This window comes from Protopterus annectens, chromosome 1.part0 (assembly GCF_019279795.1).
Source record: "Protopterus annectens isolate FY-2018-M chromosome 1.part0, PAN1.0, whole genome shotgun sequence".
In the NCBI taxonomy this organism is placed as follows: domain Eukaryota; kingdom Metazoa; phylum Chordata; order Ceratodontiformes; family Protopteridae; genus Protopterus; species Protopterus annectens.
Genome location: NC_056725.1, coordinates 688,351,859 through 688,379,200, shown reverse-complemented (window position 1 = coordinate 688,379,200; position 27,342 = coordinate 688,351,859). Strand labels below are relative to the sequence as shown.

Sequence of the window (27,342 nt, the reverse complement as noted above, 5' to 3'; positions counted from 1 at the left end):
AGGAGTGACTATGACAGTCTGTTGTGATTTTGAGGATTGGGGTTGGAGGGCCTCATTTGTAGTAGTTTTGTTTTGTAGGAGGGATGTTACTGTATTTATAAAATGTAAGTTAAATTGTGAAGTAATGCTTTTGGGAGTTATTGATTGGAGATGGGCTAAGTCGGGCTGATTTTCCAGGGTTAAGCAATGTCTTTATGGATTTCCAGTTCTTTGGACTATTTGATGATGAATTTTGGGTGTTGCTATAATAAGCTTGTATTTCCTGTTTTGTGTATTGTTTGCTGTGGTTCCTTAACTGTCTGTATTGCAGGGATGTTTCAGACTAGGTTTGTGGCCATTACTTCCAGGCGTCAGCTCTAAGTTGCATGAGTTGCATTTTAGTTAACTAATGAGCTGGCTTATTTTTAACTCTTTTGGTTCTTATTGTTCCTTGCCCTGCCAGGATATTTAGAGATATTGTATTAACTCATATTGGACTGATAGTGCAGATTAAATAAAATGTCTGACAGCACCTTGTGCCTGTCTGATGCTTTGCAAATGATTTGATCCCCATGGATTTGTTATTGCTTTGTAATAAAAGTATGTTTCAGAAGAAGGGAAGAACTGCTTTACTCAGAAATATTACATTTGTATTTTTTTCTTGTATATATGTAAAACTAAAGAACAGCCTTTTGTAATGATGGGAGAATGAAAATATGAAGTGCATGTACACTGTCTATGAGTTTGAAAAAGTGCAAGATTTTTGGGGCTGTGAAGTAATAAAATCTGCATATGCATAAAGGTCGCATTTCTGAACATATCTCTGGTCCTAACCACATGCATGAAACATCATTTTACTTACCTTGTCACCTAAGGGGCCAGTGTCACTGCTCAGACAAATGGGGTAGTTACCACCAAAAATTATGAATTTTTGGTTGGAAATATGAATACATGTTATATGTTAATAACCAAATTAATAACTCAAACCTTAAGGTTTTTTTTTTACTTTTTACCAGGTTTTGTTACTTCAATGGTATAAAATGAAAGTTTACATAATGCTTCAAAAGTTGTCACAGATAGCAGCTGTCTGCATACCACCATTTGGCAGATACTTACTCTTTTCAGTAATAAGATAATATAAAATATGCATGTTAGTATAATTATAATATTTCTGTGCATATCTATGTTGTCATGCACTCAAGCAGGTTGTGATTCAATATTTCACATATCTTCAGAGACATCACTTACATCACTGGGGTACTTGGTGCCACAAAAATTATGAGTTTTATCCTGGAAATATTATGAATGTATCACAAACGTTCCCAACTGTATTAATAACTCAAACCATAAGGTGATCACACTGCACTTCATGGTACCAAATGAAAGCTTACATAACACTGCAAATGTTGTCACCTGTACCAGCACACTATCAGTTGGCAGATAATTTATAACTCATGATATTTCTGTACATAGCTCTGACACTTGGATGGGTTGTGATTCAATATTTCATATGTCATATCACCAGAGAGATAATGAATTGCTTCTTACATCAATGGGGTACTTGGTATCACAAAAATTAAGATTTTTTTCCTGGAAATATTATGGATGCATGTCATATACTTAATCTATATTAATAACTTGAACAGGAAGGTGTTTACATGGTACACCATGATATCAAATAAAAGAGTTTATAATGCTGAAAAAACTTTGCACTGATAATTTGTGCCTAACTAGTACTGCATGGCAGAAATATGCAATTATTTGTTTGTTGAATATGCCCATATGCATACTATTCATTATTATGCAAATAGCTCAAAAATGGAGTGGTATCTACAAAACTATTTGGCAGCAAAATGAAAATCAGTTATGAGTGAAAAAGTCTCACTGATAGCTGGGATCTGTCTGCTATGGTTACAGAGATACTAATACTTGTTTTTATAATCATAAGTAAATATATACATTAATTACTTGTTAAATATAAAGTTTTTATTATGTCAGGCGGACATGATATTGCCATTGGGAAGAGAAGCATGTGCTAAATAACTTTCATATTTTATTATTTTTTGTAACTTTTATCTTTTTTGAGATACATAAATTTATTTACAGCTAAGCTGAAAAAGTGTATTCTCAGAATTTTATCTCAGGCTGTCCAGGCAGGAACTCTTCTGGTATCAGGATGAGTGAAATTCCACTCTGGCTAAGTGTAAAAGAGTTAAATGTGTCTAGTGCTTCATGAAGGGGAAGAGTTTTAAGTGGACCTCAGTTAACTTGGAGCAGGCTGGAAGTAAAAGTTTCATTATTGAAGTTACTGAGGTTTCTGACTGCTTTATAGTGATGAACCGTGTATGTCTATTTGGTGTGACCGAGTCTGTAGCTTAGTCTCTCAGGCTGTCAAGACGGGTATCACTTGAAGCAATATTGCTTGGGGTGGCTCATAGAAGCTACTGTAGGATGGATTATTTAGCTATGGCCGTGTTATTTCTAGTTGGAGTTTTGATCAAATGAGAGAAACCATATAGCTGAATTGAATTTGTTGTTTTCATAGAGCTATCTTTTGCCAGTCAATGTTAACATCTCCTAGCAAGACAATTTCCAGTCATATGTTTGCTGAGATCCAGGAGATCTCTTTCAGGATGGGAAAGTTATCAGGTGGTATGTATAGACATATGATGGATAGAGATTTCTAAGTATTTAGTTTGAGGAGTGTGATGATGCATTCTGTATTGTTGAAAGTAGGTAAAGTATCATGGTAAATGGAGAGATCTAAAACATTTTTGTAGAAAACAGCAAATCTACCTACTTTTTTGTTCTGTCTAAGCTTAGCATACTGTAACCTGGTTAGATATTTCTTTATTTTTGGTAATTCACTTTAACTAGGTTTCTGTGGCTATGGAGATATCAGGGGACTAGTAGGCTATACAGGCATGACTGTCTGTGACTTTTATTATAAAGACTTCTTAAGTTACTGTGTAGTATTTTTATGTCCTAGGTGGTTGGAGAGTTACCATGTTTCAGTTTTTGGAATGTGTGGGTGCTGGATTGATGGGGTCTAGGATTAGGTGAATGGGTTGGGGAGTGGGGATGTATATTCCCTTCCAGTATTATTGTCCAGTTAGAAATGTAGCTACTGAAGACCCCGTTATAACTGGGCTTGAACTTATAGAGGATATTAGATTGCTTATATTTTGGGGTGCTAATGTAATTAATGTTGAGTAGGCTGGAGGAGATATTAGAAAAAATGTGTTGGTGTTTCTGGACTAAGTATTGCATAGATGGTGTAGGTAAGTAACAGTGGGAGAAAGAGTTATGATAGTTGCTTGACAGTGTGAGTATAGTGAGAAATGCTAATGATAGAAGATAAGGTAGTGACATTTCTGAGATTTGGAAGGATGAATGGATAGTTGACTGTGTGTGTGGTGGGAAGAGTGTGGAAAGATGCAGTTATAGGTAATAGAAATTATAGTAGACTCCCTCTTATCTGGTCTTGCTGGAACCGAGCCTTAGGCTGGATAAACAAATCTGTGTTAGTATACATTCTTCTTATGAATATGAAGTCTCAAACTCAAATGATTGTCATTATTTAGCCCAGAGGTGGCAGAAGTGTTGTTATTCTCTATTATTGTTTGCTAGGGCTACTGCAGAAATCTGAGTGGTTAAATAGGAGGCCAGTTAAAGACAGGCCAGATAAGAGGGAGTTTACTGTAGTGGGAGGATTAAAGTAGAGTAAGATTGGTAAGTAGGTACAGGGAAATATTGATATGAATGAGGTTAATGTAAAAGGTGAGGAGTTTGTTAACCGTGCATATTAGGTTTGGTAAGGAAGGTTAGTGCAAAACAGTACTGATTTAATTGTGTATGGACATAAAGATATTGCGGACAAAGGGGTTTAAATAGTATAGAGAGATAAGGGAAAAGTTGGGAGATACTGTAGAGGAAAAGATGAGAGATATCTGTACATGAGATAAAATTATAGGGATGAATGGAATTGGGAGTTTTGCTCAGGAATAATCTAGAGGTACAGTAGGGAAGGGGTCTGAGAAGGAGAGATTACAGTGCAAAACAGTATGTGGAGAGAATGGCAGTTGGGAATAATGCTAAATGTTAGATAAAAGTGCGTAAGACTGATTGGTGTATATGAGAAGTATAATGGTAGAATAAGGTGGGTGGGTGAGAATTGGTGGGGTACAGGAGTGAAGCTTGGAGTCGTGGGCTTCCAAGAATTAGACCATTTATTACTGACAGCAATCAGTTTAAAGCTGTTGCTCAACAATTTGCAAAGAAGCACAAAGTAAAACAGATTTTAATTAATCCTAGCAGTCCATGGCTGACCTATACTCCCACACTCTTCCTTCCTACATTTATTCATCTGGAAGGGCTATTTTTGACTCACACTATACCAGCAATTCTGGGAAAGCAATTTTTGCCTCAACCACCATCTCTGTAAATTAATACTTTATTTGATCTAGGATATAGTTTATATCTATTGTTAGTATATGTTGTCTTCTTTACCTCCATCATCTTGTTGACTTGAACATTATTCTATCTGTCCTTGTTTTACTGTGCTGCATTTCTAACATCCTTACATTTAATATATCTGTGTTGGAGTCTTCAAAACTGCATGCTGTACTCTTGCCTTGTACAGTGGTGAAATGACTTATCTGTATCTTCACTGTCTTCCACTTAGAATGTCGGCACTCTTACCCTTTTGCAATGCATCCAATAGTTCAGTGGTGCTGTTACTTCTGATGCCAGATCCTTTAACTACATTGACTTCACTGCAATAAATACTTGTCTAGGTGTTTGTCTTAGTGAATTTTGACTTAGCATATAATCTTAGTTGTCATCACTCAGCCTATGTAATTACTTTCATAGATCACTTGCTATTCTGTCTCCTCCATCTCCAACCATGGATTTGTCTTATTGTTATCAGTCTGAAATGAATACACTGAAGATGACATATACCAACACTGTACCCCGAGGATTATTGTTATTCACCTTCCTTTCTCCTGATACAGTGCACTGTGTGTTCCTCTTCCAAACCCCACTGGTTGCATCTATCTAAACATTCTTATCCTGACCTCTAGTCTTGAAAATTTGTTTACTATCATTCCAGAATGGACAGAGCCAACTATCCTACTGAGAGTAAGGCTGACCAAGTGTATGAGGACAGTTTGTTCACTTCTGTTGTAGGCTTGTCCTTGTACTGAATAACACTATTCTGCAAGCACTACATGGGTACATAACCATACTGAAACGTGGTTCCATATCAGTCCCAAAACTGTAGGGCAAACCATAAAAGACATTCTTATTTCACTATTTACAGATGCCCAAAAAGGCAACAACACACTAATATTAGGTGCACGCAAAATTACTTGTGCACAGACACACCACACTCATGCACATACAAATCTATACATATAACCATAATTATATCTGCATGATATACTCCAGTATTAATATTAATATAATAGGTAAACCTAAAACCTGATCTTTCTTAAAAAAAAGAACAAAGCAAAAGAAAAAAAAACAAAGGTTTATGTATTCAATCCTGCCATCTGTCTTGACTAATGGCGCCCTTCTTTAGACAATCATACACCCTGTTATGCCATGACAATTGTCTTCCTACTCCATTCTTACCTGATATAGAAAACACAAAACCAGAGTGTTTCACATTAACAAGTAAAGGCTCCAGTCATACTCTCAGATGAGACCTTTCTATAGTAATTCACAGTGCTTTCCTAATAAATGAGAAAATTACATAAATTGCATTAATAATACATGCTGTTTATTTATTAGAGGTGGTTTCAAATACATACTGTTATCTTCTTATGTACATCCAGCCTCAACCTTGGGTTTCCATCTGTTGCTGTGTTGAAGCACTTAGGATACATAGTCTTGTCATTTAACTAGTATTACCTTGCAGATGCCATTTTTAACATATTTCTGGCAATGTTATGTTTGTCCATTCTTCTAACAGTGAGTACAGTCTTGTAGCTTACATATCTGTTTTATACTCAATATCAACTTACCAAAGGATAGAAAGCATATTGTATTTAGTAAATACAAAGAACAACATGAAGTAGAAAATAGAGACCAACAGGAATTAAAACAAAGTGAAGCAAGACAGGCAGTTACAAAAGCTAATGCTCAAACGAAGGAAGGATAGCCACCTCACAGAATAAGGTAAGTACAGTATTTTATAAATATATAAGAAGTAATACAGGAAAAACAGCAGGATGTGCCATCATGCTGGTGTACCACAAATAATATAAATGTATTGTTTGTATACTACTTTTGTCAGAGATGTATTTGAGTAGTGTTATGTACCAGTTATTCTTTTTTTAGTTTCAATGAATATAATCCCTGCTTATGCTACACCACAATTGACTACCCCCATAGCTCTGCTAGCAGGTGCTTGCCTTATGTACAAAGTAAAAGAAGGAGAAAAAGTCAGAGGGTTGGCCAAGCCTTTTCTTTACATGCAGGAGACCAGCCAGTTCAGCATGGCTACTGTAGTATTAGGGGATCCCTGAGAAATAACATCATCTGGAACATCTGAAGGCATTTCTCTAAACATATACCAGTGATGTATAACATAGCAGCATGTGCTTAGATCTCCTTAAGATCTTTATTTCTATTTTGCTGACTTGTGCTCATTTTGTTAGATACAGATATACATACATAAGTCCCTCCAACAGGCTTGGTAGTGCTACAGGGAATTAAAGCAGTTAACTACCCCTCAGGAACTGCCCCACTCAAACACAGTTTCCTCCAATTTCTTTTCTAAGGTGTGTTTCCAAACCTAGGTCACTGGCGACACAGCTGGACCCCTGTCAGTCTGAAAAATTGCCAGCTGATCCAAGAACATGCACATACAAATCCAGTGCTCTATAATACTATAGCTATCTACATTTAAATACTTTTGACTTAAAGATCAAATATGACAAAAACTTTGTAACATTATTAGGAATGTATAGTGAGAGGGAAGCAAATGGACAGTATCCAAGTTTCAAGAGCACTGACAGATCATTTGTAGAAACAAAAAACATATTTGTGGCAAATGAATACCTGTTTGTTTATAGTTTTACTAACTACAGATCTCATCCCTCTTATCTGTAGCTGTGATTAGGAAAGTAATATTACTTATTCATACCTTAAATCCTATTGTTTCTATGTAAGATAGAATGTATGCTATGTGTTACTGATTTGTATATCATACTTGCTTCTATTTTTTTATACAGATATTGATGAATGCTCAGAGGAGGATGTGTGCCAAAATGGTGAATGCATAAATACCAGAGGAAGTTTCAGCTGCTCCTGCAAATCTGGGTTTATTCTGGACACTTCACGTAGCAGCTGCATTTGTAAGTAACTCACACATTGCAGATCTGGCAAGAATCCAACATTTTTAGTCATAATTTGCAAATATTACGGGAATTTGAATAATTGAACATCTTACAATAGTTCTGATTTTTAGTAAAGACTTGTTGGTCTACAGGTATGATTTTTGCTTAGGGTGTGAGATGTCCTTGGTTCAAAGCTACTTAAATGCACAGTGAAATTGTGGGTTTTTATCTAAAAAGATGTCATGCCTGCATAAACTAAAGCACTGCTGGTGATTCCCTGCTGGGTGAGGAAAGTAAACGTATATTTTTTGTCTTTGACTGATAGAGCTGCTTTCTGTTTTACCTGCTCCATTTTTTTCTGTTTTAAGAAATCTGGTTGGCTTGGTGTTTTTGTTCTATGTGAGAGATAGACACTTAAATTATCTGTGCTGCACATTTCACATGTTTTTTTAATTGGTTAAATTGTCTCAAGTGATTCTGGGCCTTTGTCTTTGTCTGAAAAGATTTCAAGCCTGCAAAAACTGAAGTACTGCCGGTGGTTCCCTGCTAGGTTTTCTCACCCACCCTCCCATTTGTTGATCTGCTTTTCAAACCTGGTGATTTTAAGCTGACACCCCTACTGTAAATTGAGCTTAATAAGTTCCTCCCTTTCTACACTGCTGTTGATATCTTGAGTTATATATTTACCTTTCCTTGTGCTTATATTGAAAAAGTGCATTTTGCCTCTCATTGTCTGTTCTACTGACTTACTTGATCTGAATTCATTATCTAGCTTTCTGTTGGATAAAGTAATATACTTCTACACTCTAGCAAGCTTACACCAGGATATCAGTGGATTTTCTATCTAATGCACTGTGAGGTAGCCTGGCTTGTTTAGGTTGGGGAAACACTTGAGATTTCTGCATGTAGTTTTATTGGCTGGAGGGATTATTAATCAGTTTATCTTGTTTTTAGTAACATTATAAATTCTGTAGACTTTATTGGCTCTTGGCTCATTTATACAAAGCAAAGTACTTTTATTGAATAATCATACTTTTATAAGCTATTTAAAGTGCACTGCTGTATCAACATCTTTAAACCTGTTTTTGGTAGCATTTCACTCTGGACACTCCTTTACTGTAGATTAGGAGGACTGGGATTACTCATCTAGTGACAGTAGCTGTTTACCTGTCTGTCTGAGCTGGAAAATGCACAAAAGGGCTCCAAGTATTTTTTGTACTTCTTTTATGCACTGTGACTCTACTTTACAGCAGTTTCTAAAAAAACACTGTATGTACTGTCTGCTGCTGCTTTGCACTATATTATAATATATCTGTTAGTTGTAGGTAGTTTGTGTGGTCTTGTTACAAGTGGGCTTCAAACCAGCTATTCTACATTAAGAAGTTGTTTGTCAAATTAACCCATTCCCTTCCCTAATAAAACATACAGTAAGAACTTGCTGTTGTGGAGGGGCAGTTTCCTATCATCTCTCTAGCCAGCCTCATAGACTTGGGCATCCTGAGGCAATGTAGCAATTGGCTCATGTATACTGACAATCACTTACTTCTGAAACAAAAAAAATACTTTATGTGAGAGATGTAGCTACACTATGTAATTGTATGCAAGAATCTCACAGAAGGACAAATTGAGTGCCAAACAAGTTGTCAGCATACACATACTTCCCACACTAAATAAGGACATGATTCATAAACCCACATATATGGAGGTACTCACTAGTAACTTACCAAAAGATCAGAAGCCTCTCAAACATAAACCACTTACACACAACAATGCAGAAAACAACCACAGCACATAATAACACACACACACACCAGTGTTTCAACAAATAAACCTATAAGGCATTACACCACCATAATGTATTGGTCATAGATGACTCCATTGTGAGGCACATGGATGTTCCCCTCTCCAGGCTATATAAGGAGCAGGTTACGGTTAGCTGCCTGTCAGATGCCAGGATCTATCAAGTTACTCAACCACAAAAAAATTATGACTTCATCATAGTCCATGTGGGGATTAATGACTTCAGACATACCTCACTGGACTATATGAAAAGAAACATAACTGAGCTTTCAGATTATGTGTCACAGGTAGGTATAAGCTTAGCCTTAAGCAGCATTCTACCTTCTCCAAGGATGATGGCATGGGTCTATATTAGGAGAATGAAAACCTGACTGAGCAAATCCCAGTTGAGTGACACAGAGAGCGAAAACTGCTAATATCACAAGAATAAAAGGAGATCGCTATAGGGAATTTGTCCCTTTATTTCAATGTAGTACCATCTCAAAGTTGGTATAGTTAAATGGGGAGGTGTGGGGGTGCAGGGGAGCTTGCCCCCCTGCATAAAACATTCAGTGAGAGTTTACGTGTTTTGCATGTTTAATTTCTCAGGTTCGATATTAGCAGTTTTCGCTCTTTCTGTGCCGGTCAACTGGGATTCACTCAGTTGGGTTTTCATTCTCCTAATATAGACCCAATGGCACAATACAAACAAAAAAATGATTGACTTTAACAATTGGCTTAGCTTCTGGTGTCAGTCCAAGGGGATCCAATATCTGTCAGCCTGGGAAGACATGGTCAACAGGCCACACTCCTTTGCCACATATGGTCTGCACGTGACACCTCCAGACTAAGGCATTAGCCTCCACTATTGTCCCTTTTTAGGCAGTGCCAAAATAACCAACCAACAAACAAAACACAATCCTCTCTAAATAAATTCAAGGTACTGCTGCTTAATGCTAGGAGTCTAAACAAGAAAGTGCTCTCTCTGGAAGCACTCCTCTCTTTGGTAGATACTGACATCTGTGCAGTCAGAGACATGGTTCAAAGGTATGGAAAGCACCTCAGCCATGCAGGGCTACAGTGTGTTTCATACATTCTGACCACAGACTGAGCATGAAAGAACCAAAGGAGGGGGGTGTATCCATCTTCATTAAGGATAAGTACACATCGAGACTGGTCAAACCGTATGACTCTCTTGAGCTATTCTGTGTCCAATTAACTAAAGGCAAAGCCCCCTACCACATCATAGCTAGCAATAGATCCCTCACCATGAAACAGGGAAAGCATAATGCATACCTGAACTTACTGGAGTCACTTGTCATGCAGTCCAGCACCTTAATCATGGGTGATTTTAATTATCCTACCATTGACTGGGAAACATATATGACCAAAAACATGCTGGCTCAGAGGTTTTTGGACTTTGTCAATGCAAATTCTCTAGAACAGCTAGTCAGTACACCCACAAGAGGCTCAAATGTCCTGGACATTGTACTCACTAACATGGTAGAGCATTGTATCCCTCCCCCATGTGATGTCTTCCCTGGTAGGAGCGGACCATAAATCAGTCTTGGTTGATGTAATTATAAGGCCATATTCCCCATCAAGCTCAAAAAATGCTTAAGAATTTTCAGAGATAAGGAGAACAAAATGGCTGCCATCCTATAAGCAGTGTCTACACATAGCTCTGCCACTCACCTGAACTAAAACAACAAATCTTAAGGATCCAAACTCTTCACAGTGTTTAATTTCGTTATTAAACTATCAAGTAACTTACCTGGAGTCTGTTCATGCGTTGTGGAGAGATACGGAAGGTCTGCTGTACAGGATTGTACTTGATATATCTGTCTGTCTGCTGCCTGTCTGATCTACATGTGCTCCAGGCCTCGGAGGCCTAGTATCCCTGTGGAAAAAAATAGCTCTGATAAATCTATCATTGAAAAATCTCTCATAAACATGTCAAAGGAGCTGGATCACATGGATACTCAATCCACCAAAGCTAAATTCTCAGCTATAGCCTCCCCAGAAAAGGAAGGAACTCCGAAAAGGTTCAGAACTACCAAACAACAAGAGGCCTCCAAAGCAATACCTCTAACATCAAAAGATAAAACAGACTCACCATACATGGAGGAACTGAAGACTGCTCTCCAGCCCCTACAGACAGCAATACAAGGTATCTCACAGCAGATTAAAACATTTAATGATTCCATGGACAAAATGTTAAACAGAATGGACAAAACAGAAGCAAAGGTACTGGACAATGAGATTAAAATTGAGCAATTACTCTTGGAAAAAAAAAATAATGACACTACCATAAAGTCCATTCAACAGAAATTAATTGATCTCGAAGCCAGATCCAGACGCAACAATCTTATTGTCAGGGGTATCCCAGAACATATTCCACAATTGGATTTACTTGAGAACATTTTGGATATTTTTTCTGTTTTCCTGGACAAAGTGCCCCTCTTAGATAAAATAATTATAGAACGAGCTCACAGAGCCCTAAGACCAGCATCTAACAATCTCTTTCCAAGACCAGTGTTTGTGAAGATTCTTAATTACCAACATGTCACCAAACTAGTCCTAGCAGCAAAGAAGAAAAAATCCATTGACTGGAAGGGTTCAAAAATCTTCCTCTCTCCTGACCTTCCAGCTCCGATTAAGCAGGAGAGACAGAAATTAGCTCCCTTCTGTGCTTATCTCATTAAAAAACAAATTTGTTTCCAAATGCGCTATCCCAGCACTCTCATCTACTCTCATTTGGGCACACAGTTCTCAGCGCACAATCTCGAGGAGGCAAGGGAGGTTTTTAAGAAAGCCTTTAACGAAGTTCCAGACAAAACAGTCTAAATATTTTACACTGATACACCTAAATGCGCCTTTTGGGTGTCAAATATATTATTTTCGGCTCCTAAGAGGGGAAGCTAGTGGCTTACCTTATCAGTCAGTCGTTTAAAGGATCTCCCATGTTTTAGTTCACTTGCAAGGCTGGTCCCATTCTAGTTTGCCTCAGGCCATGTTTTTTTTTTTTTTTTTTTTTTTTTTTTGATAGGTAATTTCTGTAGCTTAAGCAATGATGACAGGAAACCTCAAAAGGGCATGCGCTGTTCCGAATGGGGAACACTGCCTTATGATTGTGAGGAGATTGCATTGTTATATTCGAATAAGTCCTTGATAATCTACGCTCAGACAGAATCCTGCATCAATGGCTTTAGCAAGTCCTTCCTTGACAGCCTGTGTGCTGTGTGCAGGATTTTACAGCCCATGCAATGGAGCAACATTTACAGCAGACAGCGGTGGAATATGAAGATGACTTCACTGTTGGCTGGTGGCTGCAAAGTTGCCAGCTTGAATAATCAGTGCTCTGGACATGTTGACGGGCCTGTCGGTCTCTCGGAAGGTTGTTGACCCATCATGCAACCGGTTCTTAAAAGCGCACTGTCCCTATAGTGCGCATCAGGTCTCTTGACTTTCCTACCCAGCAAAACAGCATACAGCAGCAATATCCAACTGAAGAACCGAGGCGACGAGCCTTTCAACACCAACGGCTGGAATTTCACTCCTGTCGGGAGGTTTTTAGCTTTGTTCATCAACGCAAGTCTCCAGCAGCGTAATACTACTTTTTTGAGGTCACGCATCCTACTTTTTGAATCCCTGCTAGGTACAGTAACACGATCTCGCTGTATCTATGTGGAATACTAAAAACTATCTCTTATTACAACAAAGCACTAACTGTTTTTGTAGATTGTTATTCCCATGTAATAAGATCAGCATGATTACATCAGTTTTCTGCCCTACATACTGCTGCCCCGAAGTACGTTGGACATATTGTTATCTTTCTGTTTTACATCACTGTTTCCCCATGATGGTTTATCAGTAATTTTGTAAGGTGGTGAATACCAGTCTTCTGGGGGATAATGGCAGCAGTAATGTTCACTATTTAATGCCTTTGTATGAATGTCTGATCATCCACATCGGCTCAGTAATCACTTATAATGGGCTGATCTGGTATATGACCTCTTCCCCTAAATATCTTTTATAAAAGGTCAAATTTCAATAGGTCAGACTTGGGCAAAGGAGAATGAGGTATAGAAGGGGGCAAATGCAGGCTTTTATTCATTCGCACCATACTGACCAGATTAAAGATATTTAAATAACTTGTTTGCTGCTTAAGTAGGTCTGATATTGCACTTTTGGGAGTGCCTTTTGACAAAAACATTTATTTCTGTTGATGTATTGACTTTTAAAATTTATAGTTTAGACTGCATTTTGTCCTGCAATCAATTCAACTCTGTGGTAAAAGTATAATAGCACTAGATAGTCAGAATTATGGTTGTTTAGCAGGATCAATTTTTTATCCTTACTCTACAGCCTGTTAATAGCTGCTGAGATACCAGGAATTATTTTGAGTCATATTCAGGCATTTGATTATTCTAGTATATTATCTTTACTGCCTTTCATATGATTTCAACTTGTTCATGTACTGCTTGTATTATACTTTAGAGGTTTTTGGCCTCCTTTTATATATTAACTTTTAGCATTAATATTTTTATTGTTCAAATGAATGAGCCTAGTTTTATTCATAGCATTTCCTCATGCACAGCTCATATTGTATTTTAGAGGTTTCTTGTTTCATGTCATAGGGAATGGCCGCTGATTACAAAAGCTGATTTCATATGGGTATGGAGGACCTTGACAACAATATTCAAAAACGACTAAACATGTTAAAGATACAAAGGCAATTTAACAAATCAATGATAAAAACTCGAGTTGGGCAATAATTTATGCTCTGGGAGATGAGGGGGTGGGAAGCGTGGGGATAGATACAGGGAAGATTCTCTGTGAGTGTTTCTCTGGGCTGTCCCTTTCCTTCATGGGGACCTTTATTACTGGGTCTTGAAAATACGATTGACAGCTTTGTTAACTTTACTTGCAATGCTTTATTAAGCAAGGGAACATGCTATATGATTACTGATGATCAACAACACCGTATTGGTAATGAGTATAATTCAAACAAATTCTCTTCATTCACGTTTAATATAGTTGAAAGCTCTGGCTTTTTACATATGGTTAAATAACCTAAGTGTTATTATGTAATTAATAATATGTTTGCTGTTCATTTCTGCATGTTTTTACCTTTTTTCTTGGCGGAGTTTTGAGTAGGATTGTGCACTGCATGGGTTAGTTATGCATTTTGGTTCATGTTGTGTTAGGTGGTACGTTCTGGGAACAAGATTCTGCACCTATCGGGTGATTTCAAGCTCATCCTATTTTAATTTCCCAGACCCTTCCGGGCTTAGGGGGAGGTGGGTAGGCACCGGGATTAAGCGGGAAGGATGTCCTCTACTTGCCCCTGGTTTACAATTCAGCTCTACGTCACTTTGTAATGTTGTCCATACTTGCTATCACACTCCCGATTTCTTAAATATACTTAGCTTAATTAGAAAATGTGGAACTTAGAATCTTGGAACATTAAGGGGTTACAAACACCTAAAAAATTACTTATGCACTTAATATTGAAATCCTCTGCTAATATTACTTTCCTTCAGGAAACGCATTTGCTTAATCATCAATGGGAGCAAGATAAATTGAGACCTTGGATCAAAAAGATCATTGCCTCAGCAGGCACTACGAATAGAGCTGGGGTGGCCATTATCATTAAAAATAGCTTTGGGCCAGATATTGAAATGATGGGGTCAGATGACGAAGGTAGATGGTGTTATTTTTCTACAAATCACCCCCTTATTAGACAAACCTACTCTCCTTCTGAACATATATGCACCTTGTACCTCCCAACAGAGCTTCTTTACGAAGTTATATAATTTCCTCACTTTATTTCCTAACCACTATTATATTGTGGGAGGAGACTGGAATGCAGTGCAGGATCCCAAAACAGATAGGTCGAATCACAGAGCCCAACCTAACCTCCCAGCACATAAAGACATAACCGAATTGAAAGAGGAGTTCAATTTATTTGACCCAAACATTTTTCTAGAGCCGGCCCAGAAAAAATGCAACTACACCTTTTTCTCTTCTTGTGCCAAAGGTTGGTCCAGAATAGACTTTTTTCTTATTTCCAGGGTTTTTTACACTATGAATATCTCCTTTAAACATTTTCCCAGATCTAGCTCTAACCATTCCAAGATCTCTATGGATATACACCAACAAAATAGGGGCTCAACAGATAGAATAGACATCTGTTGGCGGCTGAACCCCAACCTCCTGGGGAGAGAGGAGATTACTTCGCAAATTGACGAATACCTGGACTACTTTCTGGAATCCAGGGAATCCTTTCAATCCCCTTTAGATTGTGAATGGGCCGCGATTAAATCAATGATTAGGGGCTTCTTGATAAATAAAGCCGCACATTATAAGAAACTCTATAGCAAAAAAGAACGGGATCTTACATCTCAGCTTCATAAAGTAGAAATGGAGTCTCAGGTTAAACACACCCCCCTGACAGAGGAACGTATGATACAGCTACAAAAAGATTTAATATCCCTGCATGCCGAGAACTTGAGTTTCCATGAGATTAAATCACTGGCCCTATCTATACGCAGACGTGATACACTCCCCCTCCAGATTTCTGGCCAGGGTGATCAACCTCACTAAATCCTCCACATTTATACCTGAAATACATTACCAAGGGAAGGACTTCCAGCAACCTAATGAGATTATTGAAATTTTTGAAATCATTTTCAAGCAAACCTATGGGCCCATAGATAACATAGTTGGCGATTTAGAAATACAATCTTTTCTCAATAATCTCACCTTTCCCAAATTAACAGAGGATCAGAATAAGCTTCTAGAAAGGGAGATAAATACACAAGAAATTACCTCCGCTATTAACAAGCTTAAACCTAATAAATCCCCTGGCTCAGATGGATTTACGGCTGAATTTTATAAAGCATTTAGTACGAAAGTCTCCAAAGTGTTGAGCCTATTATTTAACTATATTACCTCCAATGGCTTTAAAGATATACATTTAAATGCTTCCAGAATGATTTTCATTCTTAAACATAATATGGACCCTAAAATCCCCGGGAATTATAGACCCATATCTTTAATTAATCTTGACATAAAAATTCTGGCCATGGTCCTAGCTAACAGGCTGAAAGCTGTTATCTCTCACATCATTTCTCCTGAGCAATCTGGCTTTATCTCGGGTAGACAAACTAACGATCAGACTTTACTACTGGAAGCCATGATCCATCATTCTAACCTAGCTAAACACCCCATGTACGCCCTAGCGGTGGATGCATCCAAGGCATTTGACCGCTTGAGCACAAATTTCTTATTTGCCGCTCTACCCTTCTTTAACATTCCAATCGCATTTATAGACAAAATTAAAACCCTTTACTCCACAGCATACACCACTATCCATATTTATAAACACTCATCTAACAGAATTAACATGGTGAATGGAGTCAGACAGGGTTGCCCCCTTTCCCCCCTCCTATTTAACTTGTATATGGAACCTCTCTTCATGCTTCTCAAACAAACCACCTTCCTCCACCCACCTAGTATTTATAACTTAAAGATTCCCCTTTCGGCATATGCAGATGACCTTAATATATATTTCACTCTTCCTGACTCTGACCCAAATAAAATATTATCTGCAATTAATGCATTTTCCAACTTAGCGAACTACAAACTTAATAGGGTAAAATCTTTAATTTTCCCCTTAAACACACACTCTAGATTGCCTAATATAACGTTAGATTCAGGGATTAAATCGAAAGAACAGCTTCATTATTTAGGTATACAATTCTCCCTAAATAACCACAACTACTTTCAGGACAATGTGGTTAGATATTGGTCAAATATTCAAAACGATATCAATAGATGGTCTAGGCTTAAGCTTCCTTTCTTGGCCAGAACCACAGTGGTTAAGATGAACATTCTTCCTAGATTGTTATACCTGTTCCATTCAATCACCAATATTTTACATAACAATTTCTTTAAGAAAGTTGTATCCTCTATCTCTAGATTTGTGTGGGCCCCTAAATCGGTCAGGATCAGCTACTCTAAACTTATCTATCCTAAAGAGCAAGGAGGTCTGAGTCTACCTGACTTTAAAACCTACTATGAGATAATCAATGCTAGTAGAGTATTAAAGATTGCGTCCTACCATAAGGACAAATATCGGTGGACCCCGCTTTGGGTGATCCTGGGTAACAACTACATTAAATCATTAAAATTTAGCCCTACAGCACTCCCATTCTTAGATGATGCAAACATAGGCATACTGAAATATACAAAAGGTTTATTATATAGTGTAAAATCCCTTCATGCTTTGTTTAAATCCTTGAATCTTTCTCATTCCTACATGACATTACAACCAATTCATCTCAACCCCAACCTTAAATTGAATGGGCACATGTTAAACTTGGTGCAATACCCCCTCCTTTTGAATACCTCTATCTCGGATCTCTTCCCCTTCAGACATCAGACAATTTCTAACCTAAGAACCAGTTTGAATTTGCCCAAGAAATACCTGACCACGCTACAACAGGTTAGAGAGTTGACAGGAAAGTACCTAGATCACCCCCTGGTCTCAGATGAAGATATTTCAGCTTGTAGAACATTAAATAAACTCCTGCTCAGTGAGAAAAAGATGACCTCAAATGTATACAAGGTCATCATGTCACTCAGATATCAGAATAAGTTCATTATTTCAAAATTCTGGTTAAAAAGTAACCCCAACATAAACCAAAGTTTAATAACAGAGGCTATAAAACGAAGCTCCAAAATCATTCCCTTCAATAAGTTAAAATATACTCAGCTGATGATTCTCAACAATGCGTATTTTACCCCTGAAGCATTAAGTAAGATTTACCCTAATCAATCCCCTAAATGCTGCTATTGCTCGAACCAAACTGATGATATCCTTCATCTGTTTTGGAGTTGCAAGTGTTCCTATAAACTTTGGTGTGCCTTGAGAGTGATACTTGAGAAAATCGGATATGAAAAATCCACCCTCTCATGGGAATTTACCATCCTGCATATTCCACCTCCGGGTTTATCTGAAAGGAAATGTAAAGTACTGATTCCCATTTTCATGTTAATTAAATATTACATTTCCCTAAATTGGAAAACCAGGCATTCTCTCTCTTGGGAGGGTTTTAAACACATAGCTATCAAACACCTCAAGGCTCACAAATACTTGTTTCACAATATTAAGCACAAGCCAATTATTAAAGAATTTTGGGGCATTCTGTCTGATCATATACTTAAATGACTTTTTATTTTTGTCTTGCTCCTTTGGGTATGGACAGCATCTTTTTTATACCATACTGTGAACAACTTATATAACAGACTCGTGGGCAACATAGAACTTGTATATAGTTTGATTTGTAATTTGTTTTGTTATATGTATTTTCTTTGATGTTCTCTGATGTAAGTGTTTTTTTTTTTTTTTTTTTTTCTGAAAATTGCAATAAAGAGAATTATATAAAAAAAAAAAAAAAAGAATTTTCAGAGATAAATTACCTCCTCCTATGTGATAGTATAAGACGTTTAAAAGCCCCCTTGAACACAGATAACATGGGCTGCTATACAGAGGTGTACACCAATGCCCTGTATAACAACTTAAGCAGTTGTATAGACTCTACTTTACCTGACCAGATTAAAAACAGGTCTTGCCAAAAAAACAAGTCACGCTGGTGTACCCCTAGTATAAACAGGCTATTCAATGATAGAAAGAAACTAATGTCAAAGAACAAGAGGGAATTGCCTCAGCAGAGGAAGAAACCCCTCTCTAGCGTAAACAAACATATTAGAGATCTTGTCAAGTCCTCCAAAGCTAATTATGAAGCAAAAATAGCCTCCTTGACTAAGGATAATCACAAGGCATTATTTAACAACATCCAAAATCTAAAAAGCAATACCCGCCTATGTGCTGAACTGGTTGTGGATGGCACATCCATACTCAACTGAAGGTAATAACCAACCTGCTAGATAACAAATTTAGAGCAAACCTCACCCCCGTCCCCTTCCATCATCCCCTAAAGTATACCTGCCACCATTCCTCAGCCTATTATCTCAAGAAAACAGGTCATCTTAGCGGTCTCCAAGGCCAAAAATACAGCATCAGTGGGACCAGACAACATCATAGGTTGGCTTTTAAACAACTTAAACCATGACTTAGCAGACCCACTTGGATCCTGGTTTAACCACAACCTGAAAGCTGGCTGTGTTCTGGCAGAATGGAGGACAGAAACAGTAATCCCTCTGCACAAAGGGGGGGGGGGGAGGCATCAAGCAACCCTGTGAATTATAGGCCCATAAGATTGACTAAACTCATTTGCAAGGCCATGGAAAGAATCATTATGGAGCTTATTAACAAGGACATAGGAAATCTCAAAATTCTGGACCCAACCCATTTTGGATTTGTTAAAGGCAGATCATGCCTGTTAAACATGGTTGATTTCTTCAAGAAAGTCACCAAGGCCCTGGATGAGGGACCTAGCCAAGGCATTTGACATAATCCCCCACTCAGGTATTAAAGAGAAACTCTATGAATTGGGAATTAACCCCTACATTGCCAGATGGATAGTCAGCTGGCTCACTGACAAGGCACATACTGTAAATGTGGGTGACTTCACCTCAGTGCAAAGACCAGTTAACAGTGGCGTACCACAAGGTTCTGTGCTAGGCCCCTTACTATTCAGAATTTATTTCTCAGAAGTCCAAGCAAATTTGGATGGCCTGTGGCTGACCAAGTTCACTCTTGATTGCAAACTGGAACCAATAACTGAGGCCCCAGATATATTAATATATTGCAGACAGGGTTAATGCAGACAAATGATTGGTGCCAAAGCCAGAGGTTAAAGCTAAATGCACAAAATGCATTATTATTCCTTTTGGGAAAGTGACATTCGTGCTAATTACATTATTGACAACCCCCCCCCCCCAAGTGTAGACCTAGTTGTACATGTTCTGGGTAGTTAGGTTGATAGCAACCTGAACTTTGACCACCATGTATGCAGAGTAGTCAGGAAGTCCTTCTATGTGGCATATCTCATAAGTAAAGGCATTGTACCTAGATGTAGGGATGCTATAATTCCATTATATTCAGCCTTCATCAGACCAATAATTGAGTACAGTACTCCCTTTTGCATATACCTCACCAGACACCTGCAGCAAATGGAGAGACCACAGAGATTTCTCACCAAGAAATTACAGGTTACACAGAACAACTTTACGTTGGAAGACTGAAAGACCTGTCACTATATTCTGTCTCCTACATGTTGCTAATGGGTGACCTGTGCATGGGTTACAGGGCAGTTTCTGACCCAGCCCTGATGGAAATGCTACACATTCATAAATCAAACTTCACAAAGGTTTATAATACTTGTTTATTGATTAGTGTATTGTTAAACATTATATTATTTGGAAAATAAAAAATTATTTGAAAAAAAAAAGAAGGATGGCAGTGGCTGTCCTCCATTCAACTGGGATGAGGCTGGTGCTCAGGCTTTAGATAGGATGCCTAACGGTGCTGAGAGCTCATGCCTGAGTTAATGTAGGATGCAGCCAGGATCTCATGGAGCCTGTATTTTTTGCCTTTGAGAGGCATTAAAGACCTACTCCCTGGTGAAGGGGGCGGGGGGCTGGGGATGCTCTGGATTTCTAATGGAGTACATGTTTAACACTCATAAATCATAACTGAAAGTTATGAAACATTTAACACTTTAAAAGCATTTGTTTACACATAAAGTGTTCAACTTCTCTATGTGCTTATAAACATCATATGCAATAATATATTGTCACTGGCTTAGTTTTTTTTTTTTACTTATTCTGGCAGACTATCTTAACCTTATTCATCTCACTTCTACATTTCTTTAACATCACTGGAACTCTTTCTTGAAATGCTATATAGTCTTAAGTAGTATGTTGCACATAACCCTGAACAGAACTCTTAATACTATGCGCTTAGGCATGTGTGTGTGTTTTGTGTATGTGCATTTTTGCAAGGTCCAGGTCCTGTCTTAAATCAATTAGTTGTTTAAGAAAGTCAGACATCTTCATTTTCCTATTTCTGCAGATAACTAGATTAAAACAGCAATAAGCAGCACATCCAGTGCTATTTTAGCAGTTCTGAAGACTAACTGTTTTAGATGTTCTCTTGAGAAGTTAAAATATATACTCCTTCAGTTAAGGCTGTACTCCCATAAAGCATTTATTGATTTTATAAATGTAATAGCAAATTAATTATTTTGTGTACGATAGCAAAGCAGTGGAATTATTATCTCTCTAATTTGAAAAGAAAAGTAATATCTGCAAGTAATATACAAGGCTATAAACTTCTGTTTAATCAAACAATTTATCTTTATAAAACTATACGAAACACATGAAGAACTCAGTTAATACAAAACATGTTTGTAAGATATACAATACTATGAAAGAAGCCTTTGCAGAACAATGAAGTGGTAATAGTGCCAACATTTAATATCTTTTCTGTTTAAGCAATAACAACAAATACTGGCTGTTTCCTTTTCCAAGTATTTTGCTATTGCTGTACCAGCTTTAATCACTAAACAAAGCATTTACATAAATAACAAAGACAAAATATAGTCATTTAAATCATATTGTTATCAAAACATATCCTAAATTATCTAAAATACTAAAAAAGATATGGCTTACCTTTTATTCAAAAACAGTGTGCTTAAGATAATAAAACTCAACCTTAATTCAAATTCCCCAATCAAATATTTCTTTTATAACTTCTACTACACATATAGCTGTGAATATATGTTCAGTGGGCAATCAGTAACTTGGTGTCAACTATGCAATCAGTGCAAATACTTAAAGAAATGCTGCTAATATCATCGAACATGATGCAGCGATTAGTTTAAACCACATTCACATAGAAGCACATCTGTAGTATTTGTTAAGGAAGTAATAATGCCCAACAGGGTGTGTGTTAATGCATAATTAATGCCTGTCCAGGGGTGTTATGAGGCCAGATGCCACAGGTGAAGAGCGTCTGTACCCCTGGAAGGGTGTTAATTGCACATTAACACACCCTGGAGGACATTATTGATTTCATACCACAAATACTGGCTGTTTACTTTTCCAAGTATTTTGCTCTTAGAGAATGGGCGTTCTGTAAAATTGTTGTGTTTTACTTTTTTTTATTACTATATTTTTGAAGTAAAATAGTTCCTCTGCCTAATGTTTCCGACTTGCTGTAGTATATGCTAATGGTGTTGGAGGAAGCATTTTACATCCAAAATATAACACTTTAAAAAAAATACCAGGTATTTACTTTATTTTTTGTTCCCTTACTCCACAGTCTGTTTGGTTCATTGGCAGTCATTGGAGATTTGAAGTTACTAAATAATGGTACATGTTTGAGTTTCAGACTTATTTCCTTCAGAAAATTCATGCTAACACAAATACTTTAATTAAGCAACTTTTCAATTTTATAAGAGCAATAATTAAAATCTGTTTCTATTTTAGAGCCTTTGTTTCCTCTTTATTTTAGGCTTTATCCAGATTTCTTCAGCTGAAAAGTGCAGAGGTATGTAAACCTCTTTACTGATGCTGCTGCTGGTAGTCACCTCACTCAAGTGCTCTCCCACACACACACACACACACACACAAACAAACACATCTCTGCTAAAGAAAATGCATGCTAATGGAAACCGTGTTATTCTAGCAACTTTCTAGGTTTATAGGTAGGTACTAGGCTATCTGCCTGAGGACATTTATAAGCCTAGCCAGAGTGTGTCGGCTTTCGCCGCCCCATTGATTAATTAACTGATCCTATGTCAAGCAGAGGCAATGAAGTGATCCCAGGGGTGTATTTTCTGTTACCCATCCACTTGTCAAGGTTTCTCTTGAAGAGTGTTAGTGAGTGGCTCTGCCTGATGTAATTTGGAATTTTGTTCCAAAGTATGGGGAGTCTCTGTGACAGTAATCTATCTCTCCAGCATGTTCTATTTATTGTTGTGGCAAGGTTTAGCTCACTAGAGCGCATGGCTCGCACTGACTTGGATTTCTTTAGGTGGAGCATGTCCATCAATTCTGAGTTGGACATGGCTTTGTAAGTCGGGCAGAGATCACCTCTGAGTAAGCGATATGCCACTGAGTACAGCCGGAGTTTTTTTCAGTCGGGTTGCATAGGACATATGTTTGAGACCAGTAATCCTCTTGGTGAGGTACTTTTGTTGTCTTTCCAGCTGTGGGACGTGTCTTGTGAGGTGCATCCCAAATGGGGCATTGTACTCTATGATGGGTCTAATGAGTGATGAGTAGAGGGGCACTATAACCTTTTTATTTCTAGATGCGAACCCTTTAGTAATTAGATGGGCCACATGGAAGGATTTCCTAACTACTTTGGCAATATGATTGTCAAAGGAGAGATTACTATCTACCTGGGTCCCCAGATCTCTTATTACCTCTTCTGTATTAACGGGGCTGCCACCTATGCGGTTATTCCTGGGTGTTTTGTTTTTCCCAAACGGGATGACTATGCATTTTTTGGCATTGAGCTTGAGGCCATGACTTTGACACCAGGTGTCTGTCTCAGTAAGGCCCTTTTGTCCATGTCAGCCAGAGAGTCAATTATGGCTCCCAGTTTGCAGTCATCAGCGAACTTGGTTAGCCATAGTCCTTCTGTGTTTACCTGTATTTCTGAGAAGTATATGCCGAACAGTAGGGGTCCCAGGACTGAGCCTTGTGGGACACTACTTGTGACTGGTTTAGAGTCAGACCTAGAGCCCGCTATTCTTACCATGTGAGTTCTGTCTGTAAGCCAGTTGGCAACCCATCTCATGATGTAGGGGATTATGTTCAGGCTGGTGAGTTTTTCTGTAATACCCAAGTGGGGAATGGTGCCGAAAGCCTTGGTGAGGTCAAAGTAGGCTGTGTGAACCACCTTTCCCTCGTCTATGGCCTTGGTGACTGTCTTGAAGAAGTCAACCAGGTTTAGTAGGCATGAAATTCCCTTAACAAAGCTGAACTGGGTCGGATCAAGTGTTTGGAGGTTCCCAATGTCTTTATTAATGAGTTACACGATGATGCGCTCCATAGCTTTGCAGACCAGGCTAGTCAGGCTTATGGGGCGATAGTTACAAGGGTCAGTTGTGACCCCTCCTTTGTGGAGAGGAATAACCATTGCTGTGCACCATTCTATGGGCACGTAGCCTGTGGAGAGCCTGAGGTTGAACAGCGTGTTTAGGTGGGGGGTTAGTTCATGCAAGACGCAGCCTGGGACACCATCTGGTCCCACTGATGCTGTGTTTTTGGCTTTTGACAGGGCTGTTTTCACCTGTGCGTCTATGAATTTTGAGACACTACACTTTTCCGGTATTGTTGTGGGCCCTTTTGGAAGTGAGAGGGGGGTGAAGTTTGCACTGAATGTATCTGCCAGGATGTTGGCAATATCAGTAGTTTCAGTATATTTTGTGCTATTTTGCACTAGTTCAGTGCATATCTGTGAATTGCCACTTAGATTCTTAACATAGCTAAAGAAGGCTTTTTGGTTATCTTTTGAATCCTTGGCTATGTTTCTTTTGAATTTAGCCTTGGATGATTTCATGAGGGACCTCAGTTTCTTACTGATACTGATCAGGGATTTCTTTCCTTCTTGGAATTTGCTTTTTTTCTGAACAAGTTTCCTCTTTCTATTGTATAGCCTGTTTATTGCAGGGGTCCACCAAACTGGTTTCCTTCTCTTAGAGGAGTGAGTCTTGGTTTTGCTAGGGATGGCATGATCCATGCATCCTTGTAAGTGCTCATAGATTGCATTTGTAAAGGTTTCTGCATCTTGGGCAGCATTATCCTTTAGCGTGGGGGCTGTGAAACTTACTACCTCTGTCTTAAGTAAGGTGAAGTTTGCAAAAGTTTTTTTTACTGTGGTTTCCTTAGTTGGGGTGGTGGTGGAGTGTGGACATCCAGAGTGATTAGTTTATAGTCTGATCTAACCAGTGATGGGTTGACCTCCGGTGTGGAACATCTGTTGCCCATGTTGTTGATGACCAGGTTCAATATGTTTTCACCTCTGGTGGGGAAGTTTACCTGCTGATCCAGGGTGTTTGAGTTGATGAATTCCAGGAAGCACTGGGCCTGGAAATTTGTACTAGAGTAATTTTCCCAGTGAATGGTAGAGTAATTGAATTCACCGAATATCAGGGTGTTTGGTAGGACCTTCATGTTTTCCATTGTCTCCAGAAAGGTGGTCCTGGGTCATGGATGGTGATCTGTAGCAGGCCACAATTTGCATTGCAGATTTGCCCGATGTTAGTTGCACATGGATGATCTCAGAGGTATCATGCTGCGCCACTAACCTGGCAGTGTAGGTATCCTTGATGAATATGAATGTATTTTGGTCCATGTTCTGTGGCCTAAACGTGTGGTATGAGTTGTAGCCCGGTAGTGCTGGGGTGTTCTCTGGAGCCTTGAACCAGGTTTCAGTTACTGCACAGATGTCAATGTTCTCCATACTGAGGAGTGCTTTGAGCGTGTGCATTTTGAGATTTAAACTCCTAGCGTTGAGTAGCATAACCCTCAGTTTTTTGTTAATTGTGCTGCTTACGGATCTGGGTCTGACGTTTGAGCCTTGCCTAAAAAAGACACTATGGGGGCAGCAAGAGCCTTGGCCAGTATTTGAAAGCCTAGGGGTGACAGGTGCAAGCCATCTCTTGTGAAGCAACGTGGCTTGTCGAGCATGTCGTCCCAGGTTGACAGACACTGGATCCCCTTTGAATGACACCAGAAGCTTAGCCAATTGTTGAAATTGATCATTTTGTCTTTATACTGAGATATCATTCTTGGTGAGGGCAGGATGCTACTCAGGGTTAGGGTCATACCTGCCTGGGCTACCTGATCTGAGAGCTCTTCCATGTCTCTTTTCATATAGTCCAGGGAGGTACATCTCAGGTCATTCACACCAACATGAACAATGACAGAGTCATATTTGTACTTGTTTTAGAGTGACCTGAGTGCTTGTGTTATATGTCGGATTCTTCCTGACAGGCAGCTAACAGTAACCTTCTGCTTGTCCAGCCTAGTGAGTGGGACATCAGTGTGCCTGACTATAGAGTCATCTATTACTAGTGTGTTAGGTATGTTATTTCGCCTTAACGGCTGTGATTGTGCGGCACACTGATTTTGTGTTTTATGTGTTGTCTGGTTTGTGACGGGAAGTGCAGGTTATTTGGGTGTCTACTTTGGAGGTCTCTGATGCTTTTGCAGGTTTTTATTCAGAGCCTCCGAGTATGATTTTGTGTATTTGTGTATTTTTTGCCAGTGCTGTTTTAGTAGGTCTATGTGTGGCTGGAGTTGTGGTGCAAGTGTTAATCTTCTCCTCTTGACTGTCTGTTCCAGTCTTGGGTGGAGACAGCTTAGCTTCCAGTTTGGCTGTATAATTGCATCTCTCACATATGTTAGTGTTTTGTGGTAGGAGGAGAGGGTTGTCTGTGTACATGAGGCAGTTGTAACATTGCCTCAGGATACCCAGATTCACCAGCTGGACTGGGGAGTGCACCTGAAGTTGCCCTTTGGTCATGCTTGAATAGTAGGGTGAGCTGCTTAGTCACTTGGTTGGTGAGGGGTGAATAAAGAGTCTTGCCCTGCTGGGCAACCACTGTCAGGGTATATTAGTGCTTGCTATTAGGTCTGAGCAAGTGCTGGACTGTAAGATGCTTTTTGAGTGCTTAGGTTGAGAGTTAGACTAGTTTCAAGGGACAAACTGAAGAGGAGACTTAGTGGAGCCGGGAATAATTTAACCATCGCTAACCGGCACTGCCCAGCGCACAAAACTATGCAAACGCAGTTTTTATAGTAGGGAAATGAAAGAGAAAAAAATTAGCCCAAAATGGCCAATAAACTACTAACTTCTGGGCTGGAACCACTCCTCCAGGGACAGATAGGTTGCTTAAAGCTCCCCTCTCTCACAGGTGAACAGAGAAACTTTCTTCTATCCAAGTAAGGTATGGGCAACTCAGAAACTAGCATCACAGCCCAGAATTCAGCACTAGCCTTAAAACTGGCTATACTATAATTAAAAATGCGGGAAACCATGATTTTTTTTGTTTTTTTGTTTTTAAAAGATAAGGCAAAAACAGTAAAAAAAAATACACTCAAAACAGCTCTAAATGACTACAAACGATCAGAAAAGGCTATCGCACTTTAGTGTGTAGCCTACAACAGTTAAACAAATTAAACAAAAAAACTTTTTAAAAGTGCAGGCAATCAAATAAGTACAATATGTGAAAAAAACCAAGCTTTT

The 27,342-nt window shown here is 38.6% G+C and overlaps 1 protein-coding gene across 1 annotated transcript in view; it reads left to right on the top strand.

The window, feature by feature from the left end:
- LOC122793921 (latent-transforming growth factor beta-binding protein 4-like) overlaps nucleotides 1-27,342 on the top strand; it is a 2,484,519-nt gene that overhangs the window by 783,005 nt on the left and 1,674,172 nt on the right. The window contains exon 8 of the mRNA XM_044062009.1: nucleotides 7,221-7,343. Coding sequence (XP_043917944.1) covers nucleotides 7,221-7,343 — 123 coding nt within the window. The remainder of the gene's footprint in view (nucleotides 1-7,220; nucleotides 7,344-27,342) is intronic.